Raw genomic sequence first — 17,942 nt, forward strand, 5'->3', positions numbered from 1 at the left:
CATTTAAACATGGTACTTCATACAGTAACATGTACTAGTACTAACTATTCATTTAAACATAGTACTTCATACAGTAACCTGTACTAGTACTAACTATTCATTTCAACATGGTACTTCATACAGTAACCTGTACTAGTGCTAACTTTTCATTTAAACATGGTACTTCATACAGTAACATGTACTAGTACTAACTATTCATTTAAACATAGTACTTCATACAGTAACCTGTACTAGTACTAACTATTCATTTCAACATGGTACACTTTGGACTGTGATCCTATGATATCGTGGTAATTGTAAAGACGAATGTCTTGTTCTCTTTGCAGACCTGTGGGTCTGTGAAGACATCTAGATGACCTACAGTGATAGCTACAATGTCGTCAGAGCGCCTCAGGAGAGAAAGTGTTGCTCGTATGTCAGCATTCTGCTCTCCGTAGTTGTGAGCTCTCTGCAGCCACAAGCAGGAGGCTATTAGCAACATGTTCTCTCCATTTCTGAAAAGATTCACAGAAATTGTCAGACCTTCTTTCAGACTCCATCTTCATTTTCATCTTGATTTCTTTGTGGTCAACTCTTCAATCTTTCATTGACAAAACACTTGATTGAATTGTTGTTTTGGGCTTTTCTTGTCATTTTATCACTGAATGAAGGAGACTTGTCCGTACATTCTGCCAGTCTATCTGTTCTGCTGTACTCTCTCTCTCGCTCTCTCTCTCTCTCTATGTTCCTCTTCTTTGTCCTCCCAATCTCATCTTTGTCTTGCTTTGAACTCATTGTTTAGTCTGTGTATTATTTATATTTCTTTCTTTTCTCCCTCTCACTCTCATTCTTCATCTGCAGTCTCTTTCTTTTCCTCTTTGCTCTCTCTCTCTGCTCTTTCTTCAATAGTCTCTCGCTCACCTCGCTCTGCTTCTTTCTCTGTATTCGTCCTGTTTCTTCTCTCCTCAGTCTGACATATTCTCTCTCCTTCTCTCTCTCTCTCTCTCTCTCTCTCTCTCTCTCTCTCTCTCTCTATCAATCAGTGTTTCTAATTAATTCCCAGTTTACAGTCGTATCTGAACACACACACACACACAGTCAGACTGCTAATTGAATTTTTAAGCTTCTGCTGTTCATTGGCATTTTGCCTTGTAATGTGTGTGCGTGTGTGTGCGTGTGTGTGTCTGTGTGTGTGTGTGTGTGTGTAAGGAATGACAGGCAGGCAGAACTGATTCACATTTGATGTAATTGAATGTAATACTGGGATTTGGGTGAATAATTGTTGTGAGTGTGTGCATGTTTACGTTTAAAACACAGCTCAGGTTTGGATACTGGCTGAAAGCTGTAGGACCTGAACAAACCAGGTTACTGGTTCCTTAGCGAGCACGGCCAATCCTGGCGCTTGAATGCTTCGCGGGACGGGTCTTGCCAAGAACAGCAGTGGGATTCACAGTAACATGCTGGGTATCTTTAATCTATACCTTTAAATATCTACCAGACTCATCCAGTGCCAAAAACGTCTCCAGTCGTACAATGCCTCCAATCGATCTTTTTTTTGTGTGTTTGAGAACAAAAAGACTAATTTGCTCAAAGCCAATCACTGCAAACGTTCTTCAATACATTGCGGCCACTGTACAGCTGCGGCTAGCAGCAAACGTGCAAACAGCGCTAACAACAGCAACAGCTCTGATAGAGCTAACAGTTTTACCTGGGGGGGAACCGGACAGCGGGCGTTATGTGCTTCCATTTACATGATGGGTATTGAATCGACCGTGGATACCTCAAGCAACCGTACTTCAAAACACCCAAACCATCCCTTCTAGTTCTTGCAATGGAGAAGGATTATGGTGGGAGTGGTAAACCCCTAAACCACAGACACCTCAGCTCTCACTCTCACTCTCACTCACACACACACACACACACACACACACACACACACACACACACACACACACACACACACACACACACACACATACTCTCTGTCTCCCTGTGAGCTGTAGCTGCTGGTCTCCAGTCTCTTTAATTGCTCTCACTGACTGAAAGCACGAGAGTCACTCCAGAGACCGAAAACCCTCGAACACAAAGAGCTTAGTGAGCTTAAGACATGACCAGCCAATACACACCCTGTGACAAAGAGTGTATGAGTGCATGTGTGTGTGTGTGTGTGTGTGTGTGTGTGTGTGTGTGTGTGTGTGTGTGTGTGTGTTATCCAGAGCTTTGTTATCAGAGTCTCAGAAGTAATCAGCATGTTGGTGAGGCTATCATTTTTCTTTTTCTTTTTCAAACAGAATTGAGTGAGTCTGAATTTTAATTTAATGTCACATTTAATGTCTGCAGCTTTTCTGTCTGAATAATGCTAATATTAATCAGGATAAATTATCATACTGAATGCGCAGTTAAAGGAATCACTTATGATTTACGTCCGACTTTGTCTGAGAGCGTTTCCCTCATTTTCAAAATTAACTAAAAATACAGAAAGCATTCTGTCAGAGACGGCTGCTTGGTTTGGGTGGATCCCCTTTTTTGGGACCACTTCCGGGGCGGGATGGCTCTCGCCGGGCGTATTTGCTCTACAAAGCACCGCGACCACTGGCTCTTGGTCGGCTTGGAAAGGCCCCGAGGTGAGGGAGGCTCCCGGCTTTGCAGCCCCCCTCGATTCCGGGGCCTTGGACTTGGACTGGGAGAGGGGGGTGCAGCTCTAAAAATAACGGTTTTGGACATACAAGGTGCCCGATGCCGACAATTTTCTATTAATGCTAATGTGTGCAGACATTTCATCTTTGCTCTGGGCCTTATCAATATGTATAGAGCTGAGAAGGAATCTTGATGTTGACATGTTATTACTAAATGAGTGAAAATAAACAGCCAAAACTAAATTCGAATTGTTATTCGGCAATAATAATGTTCATAAGTCTGTTGATAGCTGACAATGTTAGATGCGTTTCAAGGTTTCCTTTTACGCTATATATATATATATATATATGTATATATATATATATACATATATATATATATTTATTTTATTTTTTTCCTCTCGCAAATTAAATATTAATTTTAAATCCCTAAAACTCTGAGCTGTCATCTTGTCCTCCGGTGTAGACGGTGCACACTGTTGGCGATGCACTTAAGCCTCTGTGCCTCTCTCTGTATTAATGTCTTCCATAAACAGTATTGACCTTAAGCCACACTCCACTCACTCAATTACATTACAGGTGAATTACTTTAGTTCTATTAAATGAATACAGACAGTAAAATGAATGGAGGAAGCTGAGCAATATCAAATGTGTGTGTGTGTGTGTGTGTGTGTGTGTGTTATCATGGTAAATGCCAAGGACAGGTCAAGGTGTCATGGCAACATTAATATGAAGAGGGGAATCTCCTTTCCTTCTGCCCTCCCCTCCTCTTGTTAGGAGACCATGTTAGGAAAACCCATACTGTATAAAAAGAGGTGGACGTAGTGGCGTCATCCTCTTGATTTGACCATGACCATAACCTCATGTTTACAATGTTTACTGAGGAAACAATGACATTTTCTCAAAGGCTTCCATACGATCAGACTTATTTTAATGAGGGCCCTTAGACTCAGTGGCGGCTGGTCAATAGAGGGCCATGGGGCATGGCCCCACCATGAGCCACACAAAAAAATGTTTTAAATTAAAACAATTATAATAATCATAAATTATATAAATTGGAAATATTTGTGTTTTTGAACGATGGAATGTACCCAGTAATGTGTGTAAAATATGATATCTGCGCAAAATATATGCCTTTCCTGCTCGTGCTCTCCGCCTGTGTGCTCTCTGCTCGTGCTCTCTGTCTGTGTGCTCTCTGCTCGTGCTCTCTGTCTGTGTGCACGACACTCTGAGAACGCGCTTGGGGGGCCTAATCGTTTTGGCCCAAAAGAGGCGGGGCTATGAAGCAGTTTAGCCAATTGCTGATTCAAGATATAAATGAGTGACATACAATTGAGCCAATCAGCGCCCTCAAATATATTCAGTGTGGGCCAGAACGATCAGGCCCCCCTCGCTGCGCGTTCTCGTCAGGAGAAGTCTCTACAGGCGAGCGCCAGCGCGAGCACTCCTCCTCCAAGACCCGTTTGAGAGGAGAACTTTGCCAAAGAGCTGATATCAGATCAGCCAGACCTCACAATCAGACAGCAGACTCGCGGGAAAGGGAAGCAGTACATGCGGAGCTTCTGTACTAGCTGAACACCAGACAGGTTTGGCTAGCTGCATGACGTCATGCTAATCATTTATTTAGCTTTTTAAAACAACGGGGACGGATCCAGCACGGACAGTTACGGGAGTGAGGGATCAGGAGGTAAGGGAACATGAGAACACCAGGGTAGGGAGTGAGGGATGAGGAGGTAAGGAAACATGAGAACACCAGGACACACATGGAGAACTCTGTCAAGCTACATATTCGGCAAAGTGAACATGTGGACCCCAGATCATATTTTTGCATTATAAAGTCAATTGTGGTAGCAAACTGTTTAAGCCCAGAAAAGATGAGGACCTAAAGTTGAGCCCTGTTGGGCACCGTTTATTATTATTTTAAGAGTAGGGTTAGATTTAAAGGGGGAATTTATCTCATGCAGTTCTGAAAGTTGTGCCAAAACTATAAATCAGAGAATAGCTTCCTGTATGTACTGTTAAGATCACATAATTTATGTGTTATAGTGCTGCAACTTACCGGCCACAGTGACCTTGGCGGTCCGGCTAACAATGCTACCCAGTCCGTCCAGTGTGGCGAGGCACTGGTATGCACCCTCATCGGGTCGGTGGTGCCGCGAGTGCACCACGTTCTGCACCAGTAGCGAGCCGTTAGCTAGCTGCTGCCGCCGCTCGTCCACCACCGTGCTCAGCAGCACGCCGTCCTTACGCCATGTGATGGCGGGGGGTCCCGCCGCTGCGTCGGACTGCGCCTGGCAGTCGAGCTGCAGCACGCCACCTCGCACCGTCACGGTGTCCTGAGGCTCTTGGCTGAAAGTGAAGTCCACAAAGCCTCCGAGACTAGGCGAGGAGGAGGAGGGGGAGGAAGATGAGTAGGCGTCTGAGGCTAGAAGAGGAGAAGAGATGAAGAGGGGTTAGATGGAGGAAATCATAAGAAAGAAATCAAAACATCCCCATAGGACAGTTATTTATCGATGCAAATACTCTCCATTATATAAACTGACAACAGAGCTGGAGGCAAACTCAGGTTCATAACAGGGATGTGCCATACTCAAAGTATGATATTATAAGTCAAAACAAAATCAAAAAATCAGTAAGTATGGAGGTAAAGAAACATCTCACGCAGGATCAAAACCGATCAATACATCCGAGCAAAACGGAAATCTGATTCAGGGCCCAAGGCCTGCGGGGGGGGGGGGGCACCACATCTTGGGGGGGCACCACATCTTGCCTCTAGGTGCTATATTATCAATACATGTATATATTTTATCATAACAATCGATGATATGACCACGTGCATCACCTGATCAGCACCAAACAACAAGCAGACATTGTTAGCAACTAGCCACTACAGTAGAGTTTAGCTAACAGATATAACAAATATAAACCTTTTCATTTGCTCATCTTTCCCCACATGGACGAGAATATTTCACAACTCGCAGACAATTTCTGTTTGGTCGGACCCACATCTGGCTCCAGGTGTGGAATAAAATCCATAACCCATAATGCCTCTCTCTGCACGATGTTACAGTTAAAAGCATTTTTTTATTTTTTGCAACAGCAGCAGGCATAGAAGGACTACAAGTTGTGTTTATACTCTCATGCTTTAATCTACTTATTCATTTTATTCATGTTTGCGGCTGATCTATTTATTCATATCCGTAATTAGTTTTGTCAGATGCTTTTCTTCACAGCAGAAAGCACGTTTGAGTTTAACCTCCGACCGGTGGCGCTTTGCAGGATAACTCACCGTCTCTTCCAAAGCCACATCAACCTGCTGTATTCTTTGTTTTTATGATTTTATATTTGGTATAATCTTGTGACAGGCTCAGACGCCGGCAGCCTCTCCTCGTGTCTTTGATGCTAAAAGAGTCTTTCATCCTGATCAGAGAGGCAGTTTGTTCCGGTCAAAGCCTCCGTTCAGCGTCTGCGTGTTTCCTGGAAGGTCTGAACTGAGGCTGAGAACAGACTGGAGTCCCGTCACAAAGTTGACTTTGAAGGGCAGCAGATGCTCTTTTCCTTTTTTTGATTCTGCTACTTTGCTTTTAAACCCTCACAGCTTTAGTGTCTCCTGCAGCAAAGCTCTGATCAGACGAACATCAGGTCTAAAAAAAACGCCTCTGGATCTGTTCCCAACTGGGGGCCGAGCAAACAAATTGAGAACGCTCAACATAAAAGCAATTCATCAGAGCTTCTTTTCTTGCTGTAATAGTCAAAACACATTGATTGAAGAAGAAGAATCGATAAGCACAGGGCTGGAGGCAAGATATTAGAGATAAGTCTTCTTCCTCACAACTTCCTCTGCTCTAAATGTCTTGTTCATTTTAATTTTGGGGGTTTTTCATATTTTATCTGTTTACCTAAATGCTCAGTTATGAGTTCTGCAAGTTTCCTAGACGACGTTGCTCCTCCTCTCTTTTTAGCAAAAAGGAGATAAAAATATAGAAACGTGTAATTGCCTGAAATAAACCATTACCAAATCTCAGTACAATTCATAAAATATTTCATAAAAAACATCTCATATTTCATGATTGATTCTGATTGAAATGCTTCAACAGTGACACCTGCAGGACTGGCAAGAGGGCGGCACAGTAGGGCGGGACCTCTTTTATATCTTTAATGTTATCACATTTATTTCATATGTGATTGGCCTAAACAAAAAATAAATGGCGATCCAAAGGAGGATGTCCCCTCCTTGCTACTAAAGAAGTCATTGATCACTTGAGACCCTTATTAGCTGGATACAAGCCGCTAGGAGTCAGCAGTCACTGACGGAATGAAGCAGTCTATCAAATATTTTCAAAAAAGTGAGTCGGCTTAAACTGCAGAGGTCCTTCAGCATACAGTCATGAATGAGTAGCAAAAATATTAGACTGATGGGTCCGAGATTACCCGTGGACAGACACGCACCAACATGACCCGAACCATAGACTGTATATAAGACGTGGACGTCGTCATCGTGACGTCACCTTTTGGTTTGTGGACTGATGTTTTGAAGTCTCCAGTTCGGTGATTTGGCCGCTGCCATCTTGACTTTTTGCAACGAGTGAACGGAAGTGACCATATTAGGACTGCTGAGAAGTGATGTGGAGACGCCGTATACGTCTCTGGTAGCGGCAGCAACCTGTCAATTACAGTAGTCCCGCCCTAAAGCATACTCTGCTTTATGGTCTATTTGACTCTAAATGGACCAGCATTTACTAAATGAACATCATGCTGTATTGAAGAAGACTTGAAACTAGAGATTGAGACCATGAACTCATGTTTACAATGTTTACTGAGGGAATAAATCAAGAGAGAAATAGAGTCATTTTCTCATAGACTTCTATACAATCAGACTTTTTTTTCAACCAGAGGAGTCGCCTCCTGATGAACCCATTGGCTTCACTTTCCAGAACCGGAGGTTGCCACGACGTGATTGTCTTGTGCCGCTTTCAGATAATGGACAACGTTATTCATTACTCTGTCCCTTTAATTTGCACATAAAAAGTAGTTAAGGAAATTACAGACTCATTATTCAAAAAGATACAATAAAATACAAATAAATCAAGGAGGCTGCTGTTTAAAAACAATCAGTTGTAAACTTCCCAGTTACATCTACAACAACTCTTGCCATTTAGTCAACAGTTAATCCCCGACCATAACGTGCCAGTTTAAATGAGCAGAAACCTGTCGCACCATGAGGGGAAAAGTGCTTTTTAAAGATTGATCTGATACGAGAATAATCGCCTTATTATAACTAGATATCTGCTCTTTCACGGTGTTTTATGCTTCATCAAAACACATTTTATTTTCTTTGTGCATAACAGATGAATATCGAGATAATACATGCATGACAGCGGTCTTAGAAGGCGGCACAAGGAACACGTCTCTCCCGTCTCTACATGATGGATCTGCTGTGAGTTGCGTTTTTAAATGTACTAAAGGTAAAGCATTTTATTTCCCAACACGAAGGTCTGAATGCTGTTTCAAAACTAAGATAAATTCAGGTGGACAATTAATGACTCCTTTAATGTATTATCTGATTATTTGTATATTTCTGGCCGAAAAATCAATACAATATTAAATAAAGCTCGTCTGAAACAAAGTTTCTAGAGAAATTACAGGACAGGACATGTCCTGAGTGTCCTTAACTGTAAGCAGAGCAGTTAAGCAGAGTGAGAACTAGGAAATCTTAGCAATAATACCATGAACTTCCTCCATTACTTTTCCCTCATTATTTACAACTTATTTTTCGCCTGTCTTCCTTTTGTTTCCGTATTCCCTACCTTCCAATTTCCCTCCCCTACCCTCCCTACCTTGTTGCCCTCTGTCCACCTTCCTCCCCTTCCTCCTCTCCTTCCCTACCCTTTCCTTCCTTGCTTCCGTTCTGTCCACCCTTCTCCCCTACCTTCTGTGTCCCTCCTCTCCTATCTTCCGTCTCTCTCTCTTTCTTTTCCTTCACGGTTTCCTTCTTATTGATTCCCCTTCAGCGGTCCTCCCCCTCTCACTCTATCAGTAAATCACCATCTTGACAGCTCTATCTGTACTCACCCCCACCAGCCACACACACACACACACACACACACACACACACGCACACACACACAGTCAGTTCATCAATGTGTCCTTGTCCTCGTTGTCCTGCAGTTTGATGCTATCACTCTTTGTCTGCTCTCTCCTCTCTGCCTCTTGGTCATTGTCTCTTCATAATTCACCTGTAACATCGAGCTGGTCTAAACTTCCATATTTTTTGGACAAAAGAATTGACGACTGAATAATTTCAGAATAACTTTCAGGAAATTTCCAGGAAAGGATGATGTGTTTCTGTGGGACAATAGCTACATACAGTAGATGATGAATTCAGTGTTTTAGTCAGAGCACAGCAGGGCAGCTGAGAATGCAGCGCTGTGAACCGTCAACAGCCGAGCGATTCAACATGTACAGAGTGTTTACAGTGATCCACGTATCATAAAATGATATGTGCTTGGGTTTGAATTGAGATTTTGAGGGAAATTCGTAGTTTCCCCATTGTTGATGTCAAATTAAAAAATGTGTAACATAGTTCTTTCCAGGAAAGTACCACGGATATCACAAAGACAGTTTTTATAAACCTTTATATTTTAAGACTTTGTCAGGGCTTGCAGATTATGTGGGTCCAAACCAAAACAGACCATGAAAAACCTTCCCCAAACATAACATGCATAAATACATTTTCAAAAGGAAAAGACCACATCCAAAAGACACTGAGCACAGTCAGACCTGGTCTATAACAGTCCAACACCTTCTCACTCCCAACTCCCAACTCCCAACACAAATACAAACGCTTGGTCAGTGGCCCGACTCTTCAAACTACGCTCTGGGTACCTCTCTAGCATCAGCTTTGGACATGTCAGGGACATTACATGCATAGTCTCTTTTCAAAATAAAGTTCCATGCTTCGTTTTTAGTTTTATTAACTAAAAAAAAACCACTTTGTGGTTTGGCTTCAAGTGAGTATGTTTGCTGGCTAAAATGAGTTTGTTTGTTACGTAACTTACACGAGCAGCATTAGTTAAGTATACGTACATTACCTAACAGAGGTAAGGTATAATCATAATTTGTATATGAAATGTACCGTAGTCATCATGGCATCACCCATTGGTTTGTGGACTACAGACTTGATCTTTCAGTTTGGCATTTTGGCCAATAAATCAATATGGCTAATAAATCAAGTGAGAAGTAGAGTCATTTTCTCATTGACTTCACAGAGGAGTCGCCCCCTGATGGCCAGTAGAGAGAATGCAAGTGTAACACACTTCTGCATTGGCTTCACCTTGTAGAAACGGAGGCTGCCGTCTGGGTCAAACAAGTCAACGTTGACTTGGTTTCACACTCGACACAAACAGCGGTCTCCTGGGTGAAAGTCCTTTGTGTTTCTACCTCAACCTCCTCCCTAAGCACATTTTTTCCGATCTCTATGTCAGTTGCTCTGAGTATCTAATAAGGACGCAGATGGGTTTACATTGGAGTTAGCTGAGTGAGCGAGATAGGGCTAGGTATACGTAGAGTAGAATATATATATTCATATATAATGTATACGTAGAATATAGAGCCATCCAGGACTTTAACTGATTAGATGAGAGTCGGTGACAGCGAGGTGGACAACAGCCAAGGCCATCTGAACACATGCACACTCTCACAGTGGCTGACACCACGGGTGAGTGTCTGAAAAGCAGACTGCATTAAGACTCTGGACGGCATCCAAAAACTGTGTGTGTGTGTGTGTGTGTGTGTGTGTCTGTGTGTGTGTTTAAAGTCTGTGGGCTGCCGCCTGCCAGAATCATTTTGACTGAGAGGAGGAAACAGGAAGGAACAGAAACTATGAGGGGAAATAGAAGGGGAAGGAGGACTGATATATCCAGAAAACTAAAAATCCCAAATCCTTCACAGAGGCACCATGGTAAATGGCAAATGGACTGTACTTGAAGAGCACTTTTCTAGTCTTTCGGCCACTCAAAGAGCTTTAACACTACATGTCACCATTCATACACTGATGGCAGGGGCTACCATGCATAGTGGCACCTGTCCATTCATACCCAAACATTCACCAAATGCACAGCATTCGGCACATCGACATGGATAAGCTGAGCAGGGGATCGAACCCGCTCTCCACTCAGCCACCATCGCCCCCATGAAAACTACCAGACAGGAAATGAATCCCTGACATGCAAATAAAGTATTTAAGGAATATTCAGCAGCATTCACTGACGAATGCTGGAATAATCACATATTTATAAAAACACACACAGTTTGTCCCATCTGCAGTGAGCTCTGACACCAGCTGGACAACACCACTGTGTGTGTGTGTTTCGCATTAATCCTTCATTAACAAGTCTCACCTGCCGTCCACCCTTTGTGTCTCATTGAACTGTAACTCTGATCTCTGATAATCCCTTGGACAATCTCACAGCTGAGCTCACACACACACACATAAACCAATCAGCAGCGACTGATGTATCCTTCCATCCATCACGGACAGACACAGAAGCTGCGTTCGTGATCGCCAGGAGCAGAACGAGCAGTGAACATTTGTCATGTCGATCAAACACAATGTCGCTATTTTTACGTCTCCCTTACAGAAAAAAATGATGTGTCCAACAGGGTTGGGCGCTATGACGATACATATCATCAAGCGAAATAAAAGTGTCGTAACCAATGTTCCCTCTAAGCTGCGCGCTTGAGCAATCGCGCACTGCTCGCACAGTCTCAGCGCACAAGAAAATCTATGCAGCGCATAAAATAAAATTCAACATAAACGTATTAATTAATATCTAATATTAGTCCTAATCTTATCTAATCAATTAAACCAATAATAATAATAATAATTTTGTTTTCTGTACTATTTTGCAACGTAACTCAGTGAGTGACAGGTGTCCAGCCAATGATACGATTCGGTTCACTTACGCTACGCAGCCAATCATAGCATTGACACTATTGCCCTGCCCATTCGCGCCGTGCAGGTTAGCTAGCTAACAACAGTGCGGCGGAGTTACGAGACGCAAATGCTAACCCCTTATCATGGCGAAACGAACGGGCAGCGACACATCCACTCACCAAGCCATTGGAAAAAAGAAATGTGGTTCTTTTAAGATGGAATGGCTGTCGGAGTATGTTCAAATAGAAGAACAAGCGGTGAAACTGGGTGAGATGTTTTCTTTTTCGAGTGAGAAGAGTCTACTCTGCAAAACATGCAGCGAAGCTAAAGTAGCAAATGAGTTTTCCGAGGGAAAAATGTGGACTGAATGGAAGTTGGACTACCTCAAGCGTCACATTCAGCAGAAAAAACAAAAAATTAAATCAAAACAGCATCCAGAAATCGTCTTGAAGTGGCACATTTGGACCAGCTGATGCGCATAAAGTCAAAGCAAGAAGCAGACGAAGCCATCAACCTGGACAAAGTGTACAACCATTGGAGAAGTGAGAAGGACAGACGTGAAAAATAAGGTAACATTTAAGTCAGATTTGTGCATATTCTAGTGATATTTATTAAGATGTTTTACTTATGGATATTAATCATTAAATTATGTTACTATTAGATCATTTATGGGTAGTAGAAATGATAATAAAAAACTGAGTAATTACATATTTTACAGACAGAGTTACAGGAATTTACACTGTATCACAAGCTACAGCACACGTCATTGTGCAAAATGTGAATGTTTTAATGTGAACAAAATGTTATGTCTGAAAGGTGTATATGTATCATTTCTTCCAGAACAGGACCCTCACACAGGCCAAAGCAGGACTCTTCCCATGGCCAAAGCAAGACTCTCACATAAAACATACTACACATCTCATGAACAACAAGATTTTTGTCTTTTTCCTTTAAAGTTTGTCAAATCACTTATATTAAAAGTAAACTAGTGAAAATTGCTGCTGTAATTTGATTATTTTAATAAGCCATGTAACTTGCTATGATCCAAGGTTTTGAACAGGTGTGATACTGGTGTGTGGCCACAGCGTGCACATCTGATGTTGCTCACAGTGGTCCTCAGTGTGCTCAGGGAGCTTGTGTGTATGCCCAGACACATGAAAAATTAGAGGGAACATTGGTCGTAACGGCAATATTTGCGGCAGTTGGACGATGCTTTACAGTCTGATCCTCGCTTGTAGGAGTGAAGCTTGAGTGAACAGATGATTTGCTTCACGACTGCAAACAAACGTCTGAAAGTTTGCAACATCTTGGATTACGGCCGTCGCCATTTTGTTATTTTGGAACCGATAAACGTAAATGACCATATTTGGAATATGGAGGAGTAACGTAGAGACACTGTGTATGGCTCTGGCGGTACACAGCGGACACGGATGGATGTCACTGTTTTGTGTCCCAGGAGTCAACGTTGACATATGGTCACATACCCGACTTTCCTATCCCTCCTGTTGCTTAAAATATGCAGAAAACACACAAAAATGTAAACAACTTCTCGTAAGATATCATATGAACAGCTGTACGAGGATACGTTGAGCTTTTAGTTATCTCTGTACAAAACAGAACATATTTTTGGATGATAATGCTGCGTCACACCTCTTTTAAAAAACAAACAAACAACCTGCCAAACACTCGAAGTAAAAATCACTCTCTGTGAATCTGAATGTTCTGCTCAGACAAGCGCACACACACACACACACACACACACACACACACACTCTTCACACGCTCTGATATTAACACCAATTGTTCTTAATTAGCAGAGTCTCATTCAGCATGTTGTGTTTCCTGCTAATTACTCTGAGTGTGTGTGTGTGTGTGTGCGTGTGTGTGTGTGTGTGTGTGTGTGTGTGTGTGTGTGTGTGTGTGTGTGCCACCACCATCAATCGCAGCCTGTTTGTTTTTAGTGTGTAAATTAAATTACCAGCAGCAGATGTTTGAACGCTTTGGAACAATGATAAAGATCTTTTACATTTCTTATTTCTACAGCTTCACGTGGGGCACACTTGACAGCACTAGTTAATATACATCGTGCAAATAAATAGAACACATTTATAGATTCATCAATAAATGTGTATTTTTATTATTTCGATCAGTATCTTTGTATATGTCATCATTTTTTTTCTAAATTCATATGATTGTTTTGCAGATGTATTGAAATAAAATCTGGCACTCTGTGGCTTATTATTGTTAAAACAGATTGAGAGAGAAGAAAGGAAGAAATAAAGAGGTGTCACAGAAGAAAGGGATGAAGACTGAATGAAAAGAGAAGAAAGGGATTAGTTGGAAACACACACACATGGACACACAGACACACTGTGTTTTCCATTTGGTCCTTGTCAAAACGCTTTGAGAGACAACAGTGACACTCCATCCCCTGAGACAAATATGATCATACTCGCTGTGTGTGTGTGTGTGTGTGTGTGTGTGTGTGTGTGTGTGTGTGTGTGTGTGTGTGTGTGTGTGTGTGTGTGTGTGTGTGTGTGTGTGTGCGTGCATGCATGTGTGTTTGCGGGTTAAAACACCAATGAGCGTTCAGGTCTGCACGTTGTTAACAGAGACCTTTACTGCTGTCAGACACAATTACCAACCGGTCAACAGCAGGCCAATTATACAGACGCACACACACACACACACACAAAATCAGTGAATGACAATAACAAGGTAGCTTACTGGCAAAGAGGCGAGGTGGGAGAAGCTGTCAAAACACACACACACACACAGAGAGAAATTCCCGAGTGACAATTTTAAAGTAGCTTTGTGTCAAAGCGAAAAGGGAATAGCTGTCATACGTGTCACTGAAACACACACTCTCACAGACACACACACACACACACACACTGTGAAGTGATACCTCAGGTCTACATTGTGTCCATTACTTTAAATATTAACCATCAGAGTAATTATTAATGCATTCATGAATGCATGACACTCTGAAGCAATGTTGCATAAAATGGGCCTATCACCTTTTGTAGGGTATAATATAAATGACTACATTTTTATTTTCCTTTTAAAATGATTTGATTAAAAATGAACATTTAATCCGATGTTTCCCAAACCATCGTGAACCAATTCCAAATAGTTTACCCACCAAAATGTATTGGTTAGGTTTTGGCAACATAACTACTTGGTTAGGTTTATCAAACATAACTACTTGGTTAAGTTTAGCCAACATAACTACTTGGTTAGGTTCAGCAAACATAACTACTTGGTTGTGTCAGGATCCAGGATCCCTGTCTGACCCGTTGTGTGTTTCCCCTGATCTCCTCTCATGTGTTCTGTCATTCCCCTGTTTGTTATTGTGTGCCATGTGCTCTGTTTGTCCTCTGCCTCCAGACACCTCCCATGGCCACACTCTTGATTGTGCACAGCTGAGGACACTCCAGCCGATCACCTCCTGCAGCCTGACACACCAGACTCAGGTCCCACTAATGATTCCCCTGTCTCTATATAAACTCTGGTCCTGCAGTCTGGGGTTGTCAGGTCGTACCGTCTTTCACCCGCTTCAACCCCGTGGCATCCTCTGCCCTCCTTGTGTTCTACGGATTACACTCCGCCGCTCTTCCCTCCTTGTGTTACACGGACTACACACGCCGTCAAGCTGCCAGCCCTCCGGTGTCGAGCCACGGGCCTCACACCTTCCTGTCTTAGTCAGGCTAAATAAAACCTGTTTCCATTGACTTCTGTCTCCTGTGGTCTTGCGTTTGGGTCCTACCTATGAACTCCCGTGCTCTTCTAACGATAACATCAATTGTGAAATAGCTATTTCTATATTGTAATTCATTTGTAACATGTCACTAACAAAAAACACCAGATACAAACAAGCAGCATAGCTCCTTAATTAGCCGGACCAACTGCATAAGAGTTATGACATGAGCACGGTATCAACTTACTGAGTTAGAAAACCTGTTAGCCTCAGCTTGTTGATCACTGTTGTACAGTTTCAACACAGTTAAAGCTGACCTTCTATGTGGTGCTTCTGTGAAAAACTGTCTGAAAAATAACTTCACCAATATATGTGTAAAGTTGGACGTTAACCGCTGAGTGACTGTGACGATACTGATAATCATCCCTAATCAATACAAGCTGGCCGATTAGGCAGGGTTTAATGTGACGATAGACAGAGGTACAGTATTCAGAGAGAGATTTGGTGTGCTCACAGAAGGATAATATCAGAGATACAATTTACAGTGTGAAGTGAAAAAAGCTGTCAGAGCAATTCTAATGGTCTTTGATCACAGATTCACTTCCTGAAAAACCACGAGAGTCGAGAAATAAAACACAGCAGCTAAAAGCTGCAGGATGAAAGGAAAGATCCGGATGAAAAGAAATATCACTTAGGGAGGCAGGAGGGCTGCTCATGTTCTAGGTTTTTATTTAAAAGCCACTAATTCCCTCTCTCTACCTTTGTATTCAGCGTTCCTTTAATCTTCCCTCCTTCCATCTTTTATCATCTTCCTTTCCCTGGTTTTTGCTTTGTTGCATTCAGACACCTTCACTTTCAAATGTTATGTTGCAGCCTTAAGCTCAAACCGTTTAAATTCATGTTTTTGCTCATCAATCTACCCTCAACACCACATAATGATGAAGCCAAATCTGGATTTCAAAAATGTCTCCAAATATATCACATTAAAGTAAAAATAAAGAGCAAATATATCTTACTTTTTGAAAAAGGTTTACAAAGAGGATGTTTGTCTGAGCAAACGGAGCAGAAGGAAACAGAAATTGGATCCATGTTGGTGAGAAACTCTCTTTCAGCTGGAAGCTATTTCCAGAGGTGGAAGGTCAGCAGCATGCAGCTCAGTCTGACGGTCCACCAATCTGCCTCCAACTGAACACATCCACAGACCTCAAGAGCCTGGTGAAAAGGTCAGTGTAGCAACACTGCAGGGCCTAGAACTAGAATGACTAGAAGGCCAAAAGAGCTACAACAGTGACCAAGCCGAGAGCTAGAACACTATAGCTGAAGGCTAGAACAATAAAAGGCTTAGATCTAGAATGACTGCCGGATCTAGAGCCAGGCTGAATAGAAGGCAAAGATCTCAAACTAGAAGGCTTAGAGTGAGGACTACAATTACTACAATTAGGTGTAGAGTAAGACATAAAGGTCTGGAGCTAGACCAAGACAAGGCCAAGAGCTGGACCAACTTAACAAGCACTTGGACTAGAACATCTAAAAGACCTAGAACTGAAAAGGCCTACAGCAAAATATAACTACAGTGTCTTTTGCTAAAATGACTACAGGAAGACTACAGGGAGAAGGCCTGGAGAGAGGGCACATTCATATATCTTATATCTTGTTCTTGTTGTGTTTGAACTGCCTTGTTGTTGAAAAGTGATATAGTACTGCCAATGGCAGGAACAACTAAGCAATCTAGAGCTAGATGATTAGATTAGGCATGGTCATTCTCACACCTAACACTCTGCTGTAAGCTTTTCTTGTATTTACTTCATAAAATATTTGAATCCAATGTATTTGTTGTCATTTATCCTCTGATAACAGCAGGAGCTGAGGATGTCAGCCTGTGAGTTGACTGGTCCAACATTGTGGTCCATGGTGTGGGATCCCAACAACTGCCAACTGTAGAAGTACAATTTGAAGTGATTTATTGTAGATTGAGATCGTCATTGTCTTCTCTGGTTCCTCCCTCCATCATTTCTGCCATGATTGCTGCCTCTTGTGCTTGCTGCATGCGCTATCCGACCTCTGCAGCTCATCTAGAATAGAGCGCCACACTGGCTGCCGGTGGCTGCTTGAATCCGACTTGAGACTGTGAGGATTTGTGTCTAACTCTGCTGTATTTCCCTCAGTAGTGTCCTCCTACGAGTCCCGCCCACTGCCGCGCCTCTCTCCGTAGGCACAGCTGTGCCTCATCTCCTGTGATCGCCTCCAGCTGACATAAATACTCCTGTCACTCTCATCCCAGTTGTCAGTCCGTCCGTTTACCTACCTGGTATTCCGACCCGTGAGTAGTCCGTTTGTTCACTCTCTGAAGATCCGCTACTAAAGATGCATTTAGTTTTTTCAACTTGCCTGCCGTCCAGTGTCGAGCCTCGGGTTTTCACCTGTACGAAGAAGCCTTCCAGTTCGTTCCTCGGAGATCAACTGTGTAGTCTTGGCGTTCCTGTGTCGAGCCTCGGGTGTCACTCAGACGATCCAGCCTGCCTGCCAGCCGCGGACGCGGACCGGCCACTTCCCGGCTAAGATCCGAGCGGAGGGCGAGGACGCGCCTCTGTATTGACGTTTGACAGTTTTCCTGTCTGCTTCGTCTGCCGCTCCGCAGAATTAGCCACTTTCACTCTGCTGTCTGAGTCTGCATTCGGGTCCATGAACACAC

The 17,942-nt window shown here is 42.7% G+C and overlaps 1 protein-coding gene across 1 annotated transcript in view; it reads right to left on the reverse strand.

Moving 5' to 3' along the window:
- The window catches only part of dcc (DCC netrin 1 receptor), a gene marked incomplete at both ends in the record, with an annotated part of 265,559 nt that overhangs the window by 178,224 nt on the left and 69,393 nt on the right, over window positions 1–17,942 (reverse strand). Inside the window, one exon of the mRNA XM_079290162.1 lies at window positions 4,675–5,040. Within this exon, the coding sequence (XP_079146288.1) occupies window positions 4,675–5,040 (366 nt within the window). The remainder of the gene's footprint in view (window positions 1–4,674; window positions 5,041–17,942) is intronic.

This window comes from Melanostigma gelatinosum (assembly GCF_949748355.1).
Source record: "Melanostigma gelatinosum genome assembly, chromosome: 18".
Classification (NCBI taxonomy): domain Eukaryota; kingdom Metazoa; phylum Chordata; class Actinopteri; order Perciformes; family Zoarcidae; genus Melanostigma; species Melanostigma gelatinosum.